General features: G+C 28.4%; 2 protein-coding genes across 2 annotated transcripts; one reads left to right on the top strand and one right to left on the bottom strand.

The window, feature by feature from the left end:
- Positions 1-5553: 5553 nt before the first annotated feature.
- On the bottom strand, positions 5554-10063 carry LOC134833531 (argininosuccinate lyase). Its single transcript, XM_063847869.1, has 3 exons — positions 9475-10063; positions 6525-7115; positions 5554-6022 (listed from the first exon to the last, which is right to left on the bottom strand). Exons 1-3 carry the CDS (start codon positions 10018-10020, stop codon positions 5732-5734), a joined length of 1428 nt encoding a protein of 475 aa, XP_063703939.1. The 5' UTR covers positions 10021-10063; the 3' UTR covers positions 5554-5731.
- A 1415-nt stretch (positions 10064-11478) lies between these two features.
- On the top strand, positions 11479-18306 carry LOC134834965 (uncharacterized). The gene is made up of 4 exons (XM_063849801.1): positions 11479-11763; positions 11826-11991; positions 13944-15394; positions 17198-18306. The coding sequence occupies exons 1-4, from the start codon at positions 11613-11615 to the stop codon at positions 18220-18222; spliced, it is 2793 nt and encodes a 930-aa protein (XP_063705871.1). The 5' UTR covers positions 11479-11612; the 3' UTR covers positions 18223-18306.
- Positions 18307-18638: the final 332 nt, after the last annotated feature.

Genomic DNA, 18638 nt, shown 5'->3' with positions numbered 1-18638 from the left:
GGAAGGAAAGTAGTTAAAGTTTCTTATTTTTATTCTAGATTTTTTGTATTTTCTTACCTTCTGGCTATATGCGAATGTGAGCGGAGTGTGAGACAGGTAACAGGATATTATAACAACCACTATCCCAAATAATAAGAAGTGTAAGTAATGTAAGGCGACCACAAACAATAGCACAGGAAATTCGTTTCAACTGAAAATTTTAGGTCAAGTTTCTTCCGGTAGAATTTTTCCTGAAAAATTGAAAACAAATTTTTAAAGTTAGTATTAAAATTGAAATTCTTAAAATTAATTAAATTTTTATCGCAAATCTTCCAAAACCTAACAAAAGAAATGTTCATCCCATGACACGACTAAACAAAAATAAAAACATGACTTTCACAATTGCAAGTCACATAAAATATTGAAGTTTGCCTACACATGCTTCGATTTTTCATCCTATTTATATTGAGGCTAATATTTTGTACACACACAAATGCCGATTTTGTCAGACAATGTTTACTACTATAAACGCATTGATTTCTATAAAACCTGTCTTTTCTTCTTTTTCTTCGCAATACAATGTGGGTAAAAAGTTGCAAGATATGTGAAAATGCAAGAGAAACGACGAAGAAGGAGTAACATAATAATATGAAGGGAAACATAATAATGGACGTGATTTGAGTTGGACGCTTTTCACCTAAATTCGTTCCATTTGAGCACAATGAAAAGCATTTAATAAGCAGTCCGTGTTATCCAACAGGACTTTTCATTTGCTTGGTGTGCTGCTGTTTGACTGAATGGCTGTTGTTGTGTTATCATTGTTTGCCATTGCATTGTATTTCCTACATTTTTTTTCAGTGACGTGAGATGCCAACCAAACCTGAATGCAGCATATTCGGAAAAATGATATAAAATAGCGGCGCAGTTCAAGACAGTTAACTATTAATACTCTATGGGCGAAAAACGAGTCATATTAACCCCTTATTGAACCTTAAGAGGTCCAAATAATGCCTCGGGAGTTAAGGGGTTAACTTGATCTCTTAAGAAGTTAATTTGATCCCTTTAAGGTGCTAGATACCTTCTAAAAGGATCAAATTAATCTCTTTTGAGGAATCCTCTTAACTCCAGAATGCTTAATTTGACCCCTTAAGAAGCTAATAAAGGGTTAATATGACCCCCTTTTCGCCCATCGGGTATAGAAAAGCCTTCCTGTCCATTATATCGTCCCTAATTAAATTGTCTTGTTACGTGTCCATTAACTTAGTTGAAGGCAGGTATAATTACTAAACTCTTCTGCGATGATGATGATGATGTTGTTGCGATAGTTTGTGATCAGAATCTTATAAATGGTTCTCGGGCATGTGGCGATGGGATGAATTTTTTATGAGCATTAATGACATCTGCGGGTTAAAATAAATAAATTAGTTAATAAATAATTAACTTCAAACTGCCTTGTGGGAGGCATGTCAATACCAAACTTTGCTCTCATTCATAGTTTTTTTCCTCTTCTCTTCTTTTTATTTCGTGTCACGCGCCGGATACGCCTCTTCAAAAATAAAATAAAAATAAAGTGGAAAGAAAAACTTTCATCACCAGTCGTTGCATAAAATTATTTCCAATCGTATTCATTAAAAGTTAATTAAACAAAATATTTAATTGCTGGTTTTATTATTTGTGTTATCTTCACGTTGTTTCTCCGCGTAATTTTCATGCAAACAGTCGTCGTCACAATATTTATCTACGGTATTATTATAAAAATTATTATTATGTGATTTAAAAGAGTCGTGGAATGTTTTTTTTTTGTTTTTGCTTTAAATACCAAGCTTGAACGCAGGAAAGGAACGTAATAATTATTATTTATAAAATAAGCAAGCAGTAAAAAATTGTGTTTTAATTAGCCAAACGCGATGGTAATATTGAAAGATATAATATTATAATAATAAATGTTGAGGTGGTGTGCCGTAAATGAGATTATATTACAGCGAGTTTCTAAAGGACACATGCACGAATCGAGGGCTGAGGAATGGAGTTCATTTTGGTCAAAGGTAAGATTTAATTTTTAAGATTTATTTTTTGGTTTCAGTTTCAGAAATGTGTTATTTGAAACTTATATGAGGTAAGTATTGATAAAATTTTACAAATAATGGAATGAAGCATACATACCAGCAAGGAGATGAAAACTATGAATAACAATCTACTTCAGAAGTATCTAGCTGTGTCCAAATGAAAAGCTATATGATTACAATATAAAACCAACATCAAAATTTGCCGATCATATCAAAAAAATAAATGCCCAGAACTTGTTTTACCTGTAAAAATGTTGTATGTAAATGTAATCTGAAGAAACTAAATAATATTACTGAAAGCTAACCAAAAGAATAAAGAATTTGGTTTAACTTCATTAAACGAAAATCATCTTACAACAAAATATTTCTGTAGGTAATAGATACCTATCAAAAACTATCAAGAACCTAAAACATTTCCAAATAAAAATATAGGAAATAGATGTAGAATTAGAAACTTCTTACCTAAAAGACTTTTGATTTTAGATTAAAAGTAAATGAAGTCAAATCAAGTACAAAAATTTAGTTAATTTGCAAATTTGTTTTTAAAATTTTCAAAAGTATTTGATTTTTTTTTTTTTCAAAAATAGTTGAAAATTTAATTCTCATTTTGAGCTAATATTAAACATTTGTAATACTTTGCCGAATTTCTAATTTAAGTCTTGGGTATGAATTTTAAAAGTTTAAACTTAAGATAAAAATATTTTTTATAACCCAAACTCTTTTATCCATGATTTTTTATCCTAAATACATTAAAAATTCCTTGCTAAAAATTTATTGACCGACGATTCTAATTTGCCATTAAGCTAATTCAAATACCGTAATGTAAAGAATGTTGAGAGAAAAAAAAAACAGTTAAAATTCAAATGAAACGAAAAAATTTAGATAAATTAAGAGAAAGCCAATTTTGAAGTTAAGAAAACTCAATTTCTCTTAAATTTTTAACATTTTTAATTTTTTTTTAAACAATTTTTAGTCGTATAAAAATGATAATTTTAAAATGAAAATACATAAAAGTACAAAATTAGTTTAAATTTCAAATATTTTAGTTAAAAATTTTCAAAAATTAAAATTTGAAACAAAAAATGTTAAGAGAACGAATTTTGACTTCCATTTTCGTTAAGAGAACAGATTTTTAAATTCTCTTAGCATTCTCTACATTACAGTAATTCAACTCTTACATATTTTAATAGTCAAAAGTTTTATATTCAATTAAGACCGTTTTTTTTTCAGAAAAATCGACAATTTTTATTTTCAAAAAAAATACTTTAGTCAAAAACTAATTTCTTCTAATTTCAATTTCTAATTTCATTTAGGTTCATTGATTAAATCTTAGATTAAACTTCGAATAAGTCAAAAGTATCAATCAAAGTTTTTTCTAACAGTTAAAAATAATTAATATTTGTTAACGTCTACAAGATCTTCTTACCTAGATTTCCAGCCCTTGATACCGCCAACTTTATTAATACATGAGCAAAAAATCACTTTCCTCCCCTTTTCACCGCACGAATTCCACAACTTTATTTTTCAAAAAAAAAAAAACATTTTTCTCCGATATAATCTACCACTTAATTATCGCCCTTTCTATACATTGCAGAAAATTCATGTTTCTTGCATATTAAATTTTCGCATAGAGCTGTGTATATGCTAATGTTGGCAATTTTAGTTCAACAAGAAGAAATACGAAAAATTAATTCCTGTCTGCACTAATGAACAAATTATCTTCCCAATCTTTTTGGGTTTTTCTGAATATTTTTCTTACACACGAACTTGCCCCAACGAACTTTAATTGCAGCAATTAGCTAGGACTGCAAAAAATCACTTTTTTACGAAGTTTTTTTTCTATTTGGAGAAAAGTGTCCTAAGCTATTCCATTTACAGATACCTGCTCGCGTATATTTCAACTGAGCAATAAATGTTGAGGAATTATTTTATTAAAATTGTTGAAATTTATTTCTAACATATGTAAATTGAAGCACATTTTTGCACCGAAACACACACAAATTAATAAATGGAGACAAATATTTCCATCTCTCAAAAACGCACGAAGCAAAAATAACTGTTGAAAATTATGTCATTCCATTTGCTTAATAAATTACTCAAAAAGTTTCCCACTTTTCATTTATGCATGCTTGCACCGTTTTCATCGGCACACGATTGCACGATAGCTGGCAGGCAGTGATTGTTCTCTCTGCGTCGCCCGAAAACACGACGGAAAACATAAAATGGAATAAAAGGTAAATTAACGCACCACCATAAATAAATTGCATCGGACATAATAATTAAATTCAATTAAATAATGAACAAAGTTACCGCAAACACGATGCCATGAGTTTCGAGAATTTTGTGCGAAGCCCTTCATGACGTTACACGACGGCATGCAATTCGTGTTCGCACGCATTTTCACCTTTATATTTAACAGACATCCGGAAATGTTTTTCGGAATTAAATGAGCAAAATTTTGCGTTTTAGAGCAATAGTAATAATAATTGCTAAGCCACTAAACCACAATCAAGTGTCAAAGGTGTGTTTTTGCGTTTTGACGGGATAATGTGTAATGAATAGGCGATATTCTAACGGCTTTGCTCATTCAAAAAAAAAAATAAAATAAAATAAAATGAACAAATTTCTTGCAATTTCATTCGAAAAAAAAAATCCGTAATTTTTTACCTATTTCCATATTTTTGAATTTTCAAGCTTAAAACCATAAAATCTGAAACGAATGTCTTTTTTTGATGGTTCATGAGCTTCCAAAAGAAAAATTGATGGTTTTCAAAAAATAAAAAAACGTCAAATTCAAGCTTTTCCAAATGCATTTTTGAGCTTTTGTTCAGCTCAAAATGAAAATTGGTTGATATTTTTTATTTTTCAATATTCATTATTAAGGATCATTAAAAAGATTACCAAAGAAGTTTTGTGTAATTTTTGATCAATTTAAGTTTTGAGAACCATCCAAAAGACATCCAAAGGCATTTTTCATAGCTTTTGTTCAGTTTCAAGCTTAAAAATCATCAAATGGGCTCTCAAAATGAAAATTACGTATTTTTTACGTATTTTTTATTTGTCAATATTCAAGCTTGAGAACCATCCAAAAGACATCCAAAGGCATTTTTCATAGCTTTTGTTCAGTTTCAAGCTCAAAAACCATCAAATGGGCTCTCAAAATGAAAATTACGTATTTTTTACGTATTTTTTATTTGTCAATTTTCAAGCTTAAGAACCATCAAAAAGACATTCAAAGAAGTTTTTCATAATTTTTGATCAATTTCAAGCTTGAAAACCCTCAAAACAAAAATTACGGATTTTTTTTACGTTTTTTCATATCTTTCAATTTTCAAGTTTGAGAACCATCAAAAATCGAAAAAAATTCTAGCAACAAAATTAATCAACTTAATTTCCTTACTTTTCGAGCAAACACCCGAGTTATGAAATATTTTTTTCCCCTGTGAAGTTGCGATGTTTTTTCTCTACTTATCCTAATTGAACTCCTTCAAAACTTGACAATAAAAACTTTCTTCATTCATATTTTTATTATATGACAAATGCAAGAAAGCTTCGTCGAAAAATAAAAAGTCGAATGAATAAATTTAATTAAAAAATGGAAATGTGTTCTTGTCTTGTTATCATCGTCGTCATCTCTCTCTGCAAACAACATTCGGTCTCTCTCTCTGTGTTGATTGTCGCTTTATTTACTTTGGCAAATTTAATGCAACGTTACTTCTTTTGTTTACTTGCACAAAGTCCGCAAGTTTTTGTATTTGTTGTTTGACGGAAGTTTTTGACGTTCCTCCAATGGCTTCGTATTGCTCGCAACTTTTCTCAAAATTCCAAATTTCCTTCACAGATGCGTCAAAAATGGGACAGATTTTTTGCAGTTCTGCTAAGGGGACTTGATCGATGGAAATGTTGAGAGTTTCGGCAACGGTCACGACTTTGCTGGTGATGTGATGTGCTTGGCGGAAGGGAACTCCTTTGCGGGTCTGAAAAAAAATAATTTTTTTATTAATTAAAAAAAAATTATTTAATTAAATTTATTAAAAAAATCAGATTTCGAAGGGTTTGGATTTGGATTTTCATTTAATGTTTTTTTTTAATATTTTAATTTAATTTTTTTGAATGAAATTTTAAAATTAAATTAATTTTAATTTAATTAAAAAATTAAAAATTAAATTAATTAATTTAAATATTTAAAAAATTAATTAATTAAAATTAAAATAAAATTTAAATTAAATACCTTAAAATAAGAAAAATATTTCAAAAATGCTTAAATTTAAAAAATTTTTTAATAAAATTTTTAAATATTAAAATTAAAATATTTTTAAAAATATTTTTCAATATTTTTTTTTAAATTTTAAAATGTTCTTAAAATATTTTTTTTATTTTATTTTTTTTTTATTTTTACAAAATTTTAAAATTTATGACTTTTTTCATAAATTTAAAAATAAAAAAAAATAATTTAAAATTAAATAAAATTCAACTTACGAGATAATAGGCGACATCAGTGGCTAACATTTCAAACGACAACGCAGCATGACATCTTTCCTTATTCACTTTTAAGGTCTTAACAACGCCATATGTGACATCCAATGCCAGACAAAGTTGATTAAACGAATCAAAAAGTAATTTTTTGTCATATTGCAGGTCCTTGTTGTACGACGACGGAAGTCCCTTCAAAAGGCTCAAAAATGACGTCAAATTTCCCTGCAGCAAGGCAGCAGTAGCTCTCACGAGTTCCAAACTATCGGGATTTCGCTTATTTGGCATCAAGGAGCTTCCTGTGGAAAACGCATGGGACAGCGTGACATACCCAAACTCCTTTGTCGCATACAAAATTAAATCTTCCGCAAGGCGACTGAGATGAACAGCACTTAGCGACATAAAATACAGAAAATCTGAGATGTTGTCACGATCGGAGACGGCATAAATGCTGTTTGGTGTGACATTTGAGAAGCCAAGCTCGTTCGCGATCCATTTTCTGTTGACGGCGAAGGGATTTCCAGCGATGGCGCCACTTCCGAGAGGCATGTTGAGGTCAATTTGTTCCAAAATGTGACCATATTTGATGACATCGGCCTAAAATAATAATTTTCAGAAATTTTTTTTTTCAGTTTCTATTTTTTTGGCAGTTTTGAGTTAAAAAATGATTAAAAATGATAAATTAGAGCCCCCTGATAAATTTTTATCCATTTGGAGCAAGATTTGACAAAAATTGCTTTGACACAGTTTTTGACACAGTTTTTTTGTTCTTGATTTAGTTTTCAAAACAAAACTATGTCAAAGGAAAAATTTTTTTTCAGTTTCAATTTTTTAGCAGTTTTGAGTTAAAAAATGATTAAAAATGATAAATTAGAGCCCCCTGATAAATTTTTATCCATTTGGAGCAAGATTTGACAAAAATTGCTTTGACACAGTTTTTGACACAGTTTTTTTGTTCTTGATTTAGTTTTCAAAACAAAACTATGTCAAAGGAAAAATTTTTTTTCAGTTTCAATTTTTTAGCAGTTTTGAGTTAAAAAATGATTAAAAATGATAAATTAGAGCCCCCTGATAAATTTTTATCCATTTGGAGCAAGATTTGACAAAAATTGCTTTGACACAGTTTTTGACACAGTTTTTTTGTTCTTGATTTAGTTTTCAAAACAAAACTATGTCAAAGGAAAAATTTTTTTTCAGTTTCAATTTTTTAGCAGTTTTGAGTTAAAAAATGATTAAAAATGATAAATTAGAGCCCCCTGATAAATTTTTATCCATTTGGAGCAAGATTTGACAAAAATTGCTTTGACACAGTTTTTGACACAGTTTTTTTGTTCTTGATTTAGTTTTCAAAACAAAACTATGTCAAAGGAAAAATTTTTTTTCAGTTTCAATTTTTTAGCAGTTTTGAGTTAAAAAATGATTAAAAATGATAAATTAGAGCCCCCTGATAAATTTTTATCCATTTGGAGCAAGATTTGACAAAAATTGCTTTGACACAGTTTTTGACACAGTTTTTTTGTTCTTGATTTAGTTTTCAAAACAAAACTATGTCAAAGGAAAAATTTTTTTTCAGTTTCAATTTTTTAGCAGTTTTGAGTTAAAAAATGATTAAAAATGATAAATTAGAGCCCCCTGATAAATTTTTATCCATTTGGAGCAAGATTTGACAAAAATTGCTTTGACACAGTTTTTGACACAGTTTTTTTGTTCTTGATTTAGTTTTCAAAACAAAACTATGTCAAAGGAAAAATTTTTTTTCAGTTTCAATTTTTTAGCAGTTTTGAGTTAAAAAATGATTAAAAATGATAAATTAGAGCCCCCTGATAAATTTTTATCCATTTGGAGCAAGATTTGACAAAAATTGCTTTGACACAGTTTTTGACACAGTTTTTTTGTTCTTGATTTAGTTTTCAAAACAAAACTATGTCAAAGGAAAAATTTTTTTTCAGTTTCAATTTTTTAGCAGTTTTGAGTTAAAAAATGATTAAAAATGATAAATTAGAGCCCCCTGATAAATTTTTATCCATTTGGAGCAAGATTTGACAAAAATTGCTTTGACACAGTTTTTGACACAGTTTTTTTGTTCTTGATTTAGTTTTCAAAACAAAACTATGTCAAAGGAAAAATTTTTTTTCAGTTTCAATTTTTTAGCAGTTTTGAGTTAAAAAATGATTAAAAATGATAAATTAGAGCCCCCTGATAAATTTTTATCAGTTTTGAGTTAAAAAATGATTAAAAATGATAAATTAGAGCCCCCTGATAAATTTTTATCCATTCGGAGCAAGATTTGACAAAAATTGCTTTGACACAGTTTTTGACACAGTTTTTTTGTTCTTGATTTAGTTTTCAAAACAAAACTATGTCAAAGGAAAAATTTTTTTTCAGTTTCAATTTTTTAGCAGTTTTGAGTTAAAAAATGATTAAAAATGATAAATTAGAGCCCCCTGATAAATTTTTATCCATTTGGAGCAAGATTTGACAAAAATTGCTTTGACACAGTTTTTGACACAGTTTTTTTGTTCTTGATTTAGTTTTCAAAACAAAACTATGTCAAAGGAAAAATTTTTTTTCAGTTTCAATTTTTTAGCAGTTTTGAGTTAAAAAATGATTAAAAATGATAAATTAGAGCCCCCTGATAAATTTTTATCCATTTGGAGCAAGATTTGACAAAAATTGCTTTGACACAGTTTTTGACACAGTTTTTTTGCTCTTGATTTAGTTTTCAAAACAAAACTATGTCAAAGGAAAAATTTTTTTTCAGTTTCAATTTTTTAGCAGTTTTGAGTTAAAAAATGATTAAAAATGATAAATTAGAGCCCCCTGATAAATTTTTATCCATTTGGAGCAAGATTTGACAAAAATTGCTTTGACACAGTTTTTGACACAGTTTTTTTGCTCTTGATTTAGTTTTCAAAACAAAACTATGTCAAAGAAAAAATCTTCAAAATTTACTTACCTGAAGGAAAAATCCATACGACAAAATCCAATGCGAAAATCTAATCGGCTGCGCCTTCTGTAGATGAGTATATCCCGGCAAAATAACATCATCAAAATACTTCCTGGCGTTCTCCAGTATCGCTTCTATCACTAAAACCGTTTTATCTTTCGCCACAGCGACTGCTTTCTTGAGCCAAAGTGCCGTATCGACAGCTACTTGATCATTCCGGGACCTTCCAGTGTGCAACTTTCCGCCAGTAGCTCCAATTTTTTCGGTTAAAACGCGCTCATTCACCGTATGCACATCTTCATCTGTCTCCAAAATCCGAATTTGACCATTTTCCCATGCACTTTTCACCTCGTCAAGACCCTTCAAGAGCAACTTCAAGTCGTCCGACGACAAAATTCCGGCGTGAAAAAGAGCTTTTGCATAAACGACGCTCCCCTGAAGGTCTTCGAGCCACAAAGCCTTGTCCCAGTCGAGCGAATTGTTCATTTTGACGAGCGACTGACTGGGTTTCTCGAGAAATCCGCCGCCCCAGAGGACGTTTGTGGAATTTGACATGATTTTTCGGCAGAAGCTCTTGAGGAGACGATGAACGATGAAAGACACGTAAAAAACGACTGAGTGAGTAAAAGTGAGAATTTTTTGACGGTGAAGGTGATAAGAAGATTTTTTGTTTAGAAAAATGAGAGAAGCTCAGAGTTCGTGATGTTTTTGTAGTAAAAAAAATTATCTCATTACGTTTTTTGAGATGATAAGAGAAATTTTAATGTTTTAAGCTTTTAGAGTTTCTCTGTTTTGACAAAATACTTTAAATTTAAAATTTTCCCAATGCACATATTAAATTTTGACTCAATGCAAAATCTAAAAATTTTCATAATGAACATTTTAAATTTTGACCCAATGCAAAATTTGAAAATTTTTCCCAATGCGAAATCTAAAATTTTGTCCCAATGCAAAATTTGAAAATTTTCTCAATGAATATTTTTAAAACATTTTAAATTTTGACCCAATGCAAAATTTGAAAATTTTCCCAATGCACATATTAAATTTTGACCCAATGCAAAATTTGAAAATTTTCCCAATGCACATATTAAATTTTGACCCAATGCAAAATCTAAAAATTTTCATAATGAACATTTTTAAATTTTGACCCAATGCAAAATTTGAAAATTTTCCCAATGCACATATTAAATTTTGACCCAATGCAAAATCTAAAAATTTTCATAATGAACATTTTTAAATTTTGACCCAATGCAAAATTTGAAAATTTTCCCAATGCACATATTAAATTTTAACCCAATGCAAAATTTGAAAATTTTCCCAATGCACATATTAAATTTTGACCCAATGCAAAATCTAAAAATTTTCATAATGAACATTTTTAAATTTTGACCCAATGCAAAATTTGAAAATGTTCCCAATGCACATATTAAATTTTGACCCAATGCAAAATCTAAAAATTTTCATAATGAACATATTTAAATTTTGACCCAATGCAAAATCTAAAAATTTTCATAATGAACATTTTTAAATTTTGACCCAACGCAAAATTTTAAAATTTTCCCAATGCACATTCTTAAATTTTGACCCAATGCAAAATCTAAAAATTTTCATAATGAACATTTTTAAATTTTGACCCAATGCAAAATTTGAAAATTTTCCCGCCGAAAAAAAATTTAAAATGAAAGAAAATACTTCCAAAAATTCATTTCAATTGTTATCTTTTAATTTCTAACAATTTAAAAAAATTTTCAGTTTAAAAAACATCAAACGAAATTCCATAATTTTTATTTTTTTTCCAAAAAAAAATTATAAATTTCTTCTAAAAATTTTAAAATTTTCTTAAAATTTTGATTTTTTTTCAGTTTCATAATTTTTTTCGTTTCCCATAAATTCACGCTGCCACTGTTCACTTCCCAACCACTCAACCATTCATTCAAAATTAAACTTTAAAACTGTTCATTCATCATTTCAGTTCCATTCATGTCGTCATCGTGTGCAAACGTACTGCGTCACTTGGCCTGATAATTATCGTAAAATGTTATTTATTTACACAATCAGCTGCTGATAAGACGTGACTTTTTGTTATCTCGCCGAAAATCGCTTCATTTGAGGCAAAACTTCTGCTCGATACGCAGCAAAAATACGAAATGTCCGACATTTTGTACAAAAATCCGGAGGAAAAGTACAAATATGTGCTGGAATTACTCGAAAAAAGTGAAAATACTGAATCCGATGGAAATGTTCAGCTTCGTCGATACTTGGAACAAGTGAAAAATTTAGTGAGCGAACGATTTGAAGGTAAAAAAATTTTTTTTTCGATGAAATTTTTAATTATTTCTTGTAAAATAATATTTTTTTAGATGAACCACATTGGGCTAAAATCAGCTGCGAATGGCTGAATCGCAACATTAACAGTCTTTTCGGCAAAAATTGGGAATTTTTGGATTTTGGATTGAAATTACTTGGATTGCTTTGCCGGTCCGAAGATATTTTCAATTGTTTTTTGCGTGACGGTGTTATACAACAGTAAGTCGCTTATCTTTATCTATTTTTATTTTTTTTTAAATTATCTAACGATAAGACAAGTAAATAAACATTTCGTTTTTGACTTTATTTTCGGTAACGAATTCTAATTGGAGTGAAAATTACGTCAATTTTAGTTGTAGAAGATTGATTTTTTTGCAGTCAAGGTCATTTTTGATGAAATAATGATACGTTTCTAATGTTGACAGAGTCATCGACCAACACACGAATGAACGTTTTGTAAAAAAAATATCTTGAAAATCGATTTTATGAATTGAAATTTTGATTTTTAAGATTTTTGGAGCATTTTTTGATCAAAAATCAAATTCTTATATACAAAAAATGCTTCGCAAAGCATTTAAAAATCAAAATTTTATCTTTTAGTATCGATTTTTGGGTCATTTTTAGCATTTTTTTTCATACAATTATTTTTTAAAGAGAAAAATTCAAATTTATGCAATTGTCAATAAAATTATGTGATTTTTGTGCTAAATTTGTCGTATGAATTAGTTCAGAAGTCGAATTTGATTGTCCATTAGTTGAAAATTTTTATAAAATTTGATCTATATAATCGAAAATTTTGAAATGTTAATCAAACTTTTAGTAGAAAAGAGTCAAAATTGATTTATTTAACAATTTAAGAGACAATTTTAGCACAAAAATCCATTAAATTTATAAATTTTTGTACGAAAATCATAAAAAACTTCAAAAAATTTACTTTTTTACATTTTAAAAGGTTATTTTTAGTTAAAAAATTTTTTTTTCTTTAAATTTAAATAGTTGAGATTCACCCTTACACTTATTTTGACCCTAATGATTTTTTAAAAAAATATTTTTATGCCTTTTTAATATAATTTCATTTAAAAAAAATTAGTTTTGCACATTAAAAAAAATTAAAAAAAAAAAATAAAATAAAAAACAGGTATTTCTTTAATTTTCTCTTAAAATTTTTTAAAATTATAAATAAAAATTTTATAAAACTTTATACTAAAAAATTATAAAATTAAAGTAATTTTAAAATATCTTACATTTTTCGTACAAAATTTAATAAAATTGAAAAATTGTTTGCGAGATTTTATCAAAAACTGTTAAAAATTTGAAATTTTTCTCTTAAAAAAATGATTTTATAAGAGAAAGAAGTCTAAAAATGCCCCAAAATTCGATTTTAAAAGATAAAATTTTCGTTATTGAAAAATTTTAGAGCGTTTTTGTAAAAACAATTAAAAGTCGTATTTTTATTTAAAAAACAAAAATTCCAAAAGCTCTTAAAAAATAAATTTTTTTATACTTTAAAATCGATTTTGGGACATTTTTAGACTTGATTTACTTATAAAATCATTTTAAATGAGAAAAATTGAATTTTTTTAACAACTTCTGATTAAATCTCGTAAACAATTTTCCAATTTCATTAATTTTTATATAAAAAAATTTTTAAAAATCAATTCAAAAATTAAAATTTGGCTCCAATTGTTAAATTTTTTACTAAATTTGAAATTTTAATTCATTTATCTTATTTCTGATCAGGTAATTTTACCTAAATAAAATTACTTTAAAAATTTAAAAAAATTGAAATATTTTAAAAATTTGAAAATTTTAAAAAATAAAATTAAATAAATGACTTTTAAGTAATTTTTAGCCCTGAATTCAATGAAACTTTTAACGAAATTTTGTCAAAAATTATTTTTAAAAATTTAAAAATTAAGTTTAATTCCAAATTAGGTTTAATTAAAAATTTTGAAATTTTCTCCCATAAAATTAATTATTTAGAGACAAATATTCTAAATAAACCGAAAATCGAGTAAAATACTGAATGAAAATCATAAAAATCAAATTTTTAAGATCTTCGAAAAAAATAATTCTTGTAAAAAAACATTTAAAATCACAAATTTTACCTTTTTTTCCTTCAAAAAAATGTTTTTCCAAATAAAAATAATCAAAAATTTTATCATTCACAGAGTCATCGACCATCACGCGAACGATCATCTGTCGGATGCACGTTTACAACATGCCTACATCATGATTCTCCGCGCAATGACGACTCACAACTCAGGCTTACAAGTCATCAAATCCCAAAATTTATGGCGAGTTTGCATGAAAGAGCATTCCAAGAGCACTTATTACCTCGTACGCGAGTCCGCAACCTTACTTTACGACATTTTACGTCAATTGGATTTGGCTGGAGAGCGAATTGTCTTGCGAGAAGTGCTGGCGGCGCTTTTGAGTCCCTTAATGGACAGCAACGAACCATGGTTAACGGACTCAATTAAAGTAAATGACCAAGAAAACTACGAAAATTTGGTCAAAATGCTCGAAAGACTCGAAAATTTGCTGATTTTGATGTACAATGCGAAGGAAGAGACGACCTTGGCTTACGAATTGATCATTGGCTTTGCTTTGGACAAGAAATTATGGAGCAGCACACTTTTTTGCATCAACCGGGATTACCAGGTGAAGCTCTTGCGGGTGGCGACTTATGCGAATTTCGTTCAATATGGCTACATGCGGATTCCGGAGACGGATACGACACTCAAACCGATGGATTTGCGCGAATTTTACGTGAATTTTTACAATTTCATCGGTTATTGCATCCAATATCGCGATCCCAACCTCATTTTGATGCTGATGGAGCTCACGAACCATTTGTGCTATAATATGCAGGAAAAATCTCCCGCTGACATCATCACGAAAAATAATTTGACCTTCGGCGATCAAGTTTTAATCCTGCAACTGTTGCCGGTTCTTTTTAAAATCAAAAAATTCCAATGCACAAAGTCGAAATGCATGGAGGAATTTTGCGAGAAATTTTTTTCGACAGTTTGTGAGCAGACCGTACGTCACATGTACGCATTACGAGACGTGATCAACCAAACTAGCGTCTGTATCGGCGTCGTAGCAGTCAAAAGTGTCAAGGGACTCATCTCGATGTCGAATTATCTGAGTCGAAGTCGCGGAATTCTCGCGTTTCAAGGCTTAATTTACATTTTGAAGGAATACGTGCCGGATACGGAGACCAAAACGCTCCCGAATGGCTTCAAAAAGACTGATTTGGTGCTGGAATGTTCGAATTTGTTGTCGATTATTTTCAGCGGGTTGCATACGTTTGTGCAGAAATTCAATATTTCGTGGACGGATTGCATGGAGTCGACCAGTATCGTGGATTTGTCGTTGTCGTTGCTGAACAATCCGAGTTTGTCGGGGAGATTGTCGGTGCAGGCGTTGAATTTGGTAAGATTGGCAATCGAGCATTTTTTGTCGCCGAATATGGTGCTGCTGATGGACAATTTGGAAGGAAGTCCCTTGGAAAAGTTGGGACCGACAATTGTGAAGAGACTGCAGGATAATGAGGGAGATGTGAGAAATGCCACGGCGGAGTTGCTGGTTTCTGTTGTGGAGATTTCGAGATCAAGTGAGTAACTTTTGAGAAAATTTTTATAATTTTTAAGCGATTTTTAATATTTTGAAAACAGCAATTTTTTGAACGAATTCAAAATATTTGAAAAAAATAATTTTTTCTAAAAATAATTCTAATTTTTCTAAATAAAAAGCTAAAATATTTTTTAAAAAAATCTATATTTCAAAAAAAAAATTAATTTTCAATAATTTGAATAATATTTTTTTAATTCCATGAAGAAATATTAAAAATTAAAAAAAAAAACAAATTAAAGACTGAATTTCTAAAAATTTCTTTATAAAAAAATTAAATTTTTTTCTACAAATATTATGAAAAAAATAAAAAAAATTTTTTTTTTAAATATTTTAAAATTTTTTATCATATTTTTACCTCGATTTTTACTTTTTAAAAATTTGTTCAAATAATTTTAAAATTTTTTTGAACACATTAAGGCGAATAAATTTAATATTTTCATTTTTTGTCCCATGAGGATTTTCTCGAGGGGGGGGGGGGAAATAAAAAAAATAAATATTTTTGAATTTTTTGTTTGTAATTTTTTAACGTTTTTAGACGTTAAACGTTGATTCTTAACATTTATTTAATTTTAGTTTAATATTATTTTAAAATTTGAACTTAAAAGTAAAGAAAAATCAACAAAATCTCCCAAAATAAAAATTTTTGAAAAAAAAAATAATTTTGGTCACGTGACTTTCAAAAAAATGTTTTTCAACATTTCAATAGAAAATGTCGTAATTAAGCAAATTTCTTTAGTTTTTTGTATAATTTTACCATAAACAGTAATTTTTCATGATTTTTTAATATAAAAATTTCAAAATATGTCAAAAATATTTGTATTTTAAATATATTTAATTTTTATTTTTCCCCCTGAATTTTTTCGACAAAATCCGAGGGGGGGGAGACAAAAAATGGATATATTAAATTTATTCGCCTAATTTAAAAAAATAATTTTTTTAATTATAAAAAAAATATAAAATTTATTTAAAAAAATTTATAAATTATCAAAAAATTATTAAAAAAAAAATTGTAAAAAAAATAAAAAAAATCTAAAAAGAAAACTTAATTTTAAATTTTAAAAATTTTTTTTTTCTTAAGGATTAATGACTTAAGAAAAATAAATTAAAAATTTTAGAAAATTTTTTTTTTAATATTTTTTGATTTTTTTTTTAAATATTTTTTAAGATTTATTTTTTAGATTTTATTTTTTTCACAATTTTTTTTAAATATTTTTTTTGATAATTTATAAATTTTTTTGAATAAATTTTGTATTTTTTTATAATTAAAAAAATTATTTTTTACCTAATATGTTCAAAGAAATTTAAAAATTATTTGAATAAATTTTTAAAAAGTAAAAATATGATGAAAAAATATAAAATATTTTCAAAAAAAAAATAGTTTTTTATAATATTTTTAGAAAAAAAAATTTTATATTTTTTGAATAAATTTTTAAATATTAAAAAAAAATTTGAAAGATACTCAAAAAATAGATTAAAAATTAATTTGTTTTATTAAAAAATTTTGAAATTTTTTCAAATTCTAATTATTTTTGAAAAATTTATATATGAAAGTTTCTAAATTTTTATAATTTCAATATTTTTTAAAAAAATTAAAGCCAATTTTATATATAAAATATATATTTTGAAAAGCCAATCGAAATTTCTTAAAAAATTTTAAAAAAATTCTATTCAGGAAAAAAATTAAAAATTTTGAAAAAAATAAGAAATTAAATAAGATCGAATCTCCTTTGAAATTTTTATTTTACGAAAAATCTCTCTAAAATTTACCTTCTCTTATTTCCAGAATTCCCGGGCTTCAAAAAGCACATCCTGATCAACAAAATCTGCCCGATGATCGTCGACATCACGGAAAACGATCGCGACCCTTACGTTCGTTGCTCCGCTCTTCGCTGCCTCTCGCAAATGGTCGAAATCAAGCAATTTTGGGTGCATGTCTTCGCCTCAATGAACCTCATTGATCGCCTTTTACTCATCGTGCGCGAAGAACCCGAAGGAATTATCCGAACTCGTGCCACCGGATGTCTCGTTTCCATTTCCGCGCATCAACAGCTGCCCACAGACATTGTCGAGACGCTTTTTTCCACGATGGCTCACCTGGCAACCAACGACTTGTACTACGACGTCAAAACACAAGCGATCAACTTTTGGTCCGCTTACCTCGAAGAACTTTTCCACAATCAAGGCGCCCTGGATGGAAAATTCCCGAAAGAAACTTTTTCACGGGAACACAAAAAAATCGTGCAACTCACGCCGGACCAAATTAAACGTCGTTTAACGAAAATTATCGATGCATTTTCCGCAAAAGGCGGATTTGGAGTACTTTTGGCTGTTTTATACGACGAAAGTGACATCGAGGTTGTCAAAGCGTGCGTTACGATGATCCAGAATTTCATGTCGCGACTTTGGCAGTACAATTACGTGACGAAATCGCCGGAAAAAATCACAGAAATTAGTATTAATGGGCATTATCGTCCGCCCGTGAGTGACGAGGACATAAATTTACTCGCAAAAGCGTACGCGAAGCTCAGAACGAGCGAAACTACGAACGGAAGTTGCACAATTGACGAGATGAATGAAGATGACGAGGCAATGATGAACGGAAATTCGGTGAAAATTGATGCAAAATATTATAAAATTTTCACGACAATTAGTGGCGATGAGTTTATCGATATAATTAGTCGTGTGAATCTCGAAGGCATCATTAATGGCAAGACTGAATGGCTTCAATCGACACAGGGACTGGATTCGGTCTTGGATGACGTTATTTTGTCATTTACTGCTGAAAAGTACGAAATGGAGTGTTATTAAATGATTTTTTAAATGGAAAATATAAAAATTTGTATATTTTGATTTGAAATTTCGTGATAAAAAATATATGCCCAGTGCACATTTTGCCCCATTGCAATTTTGAATTTCTTATTTCAGTTGATTTTTCTTGTGAAATTCATTTAAAATTTTTAGCCCAATGCAAATTTTGAATTTTTCGTAGATTTTATTCTAATTTTTTACCCAAAACCAATTTTAAATATTTGACCCAGTGTATATTTTGAACCTTTTTTCAAGAACTTTTTCTAATTTTTGACCCAGAACAAGTTTTAAGTATTTGACCCAATGCATATTTTTTGATTTTTTCCCAATATTCATTTTTTAAAGTCATTTGATGAGAATTTAATTTTTTTGCAATTTTTTTTTTACCAATAAACAGTTTCATTTTTTGACCCAAT

Source organism: Culicoides brevitarsis, chromosome 3 (assembly GCF_036172545.1).
Source record: "Culicoides brevitarsis isolate CSIRO-B50_1 chromosome 3, AGI_CSIRO_Cbre_v1, whole genome shotgun sequence".
In the NCBI taxonomy this organism is placed as follows: Eukaryota; Metazoa; Arthropoda; class Insecta; order Diptera; family Ceratopogonidae; genus Culicoides; species Culicoides brevitarsis.
This window is presented reverse-complemented; position numbering and strand designations above follow the sequence as displayed.

Coding starts and splice junctions, on each gene's coding strand:
- LOC134833531 (XM_063847869.1), bottom strand. CDS start 10,020: ATGTCAAATTCCACAAACGTCCTCTGGGGCGGCGGATTTCTCGAGAAA. Junction 7,116..9,474: donor CGTATGGATTTTTCCTTCAG/GTAAGTAAATTT, acceptor TTATTATTTTAG/GCCGATGTCATCAAATATGG. Junction 6,023..6,524: donor CTGATGTCGCCTATTATCTC/GTAAGTTGAATT, acceptor ATTTTTTTTCAG/ACCCGCAAAGGAGTTCCCTT.
- LOC134834965 (XM_063849801.1), top strand. CDS start 11,613: ATGTCCGACATTTTGTACAAAAATCCGGAGGAAAAGTACAAATATGTG. Junction 11,992..13,943: donor CGTGACGGTGTTATACAACA/GTAAGTCGCTTA, acceptor TATCATTCACAG/AGTCATCGACCATCACGCGA. Junction 15,395..17,197: donor TGTGGAGATTTCGAGATCAA/GTGAGTAACTTT, acceptor TCTTATTTCCAG/AATTCCCGGGCTTCAAAAAG.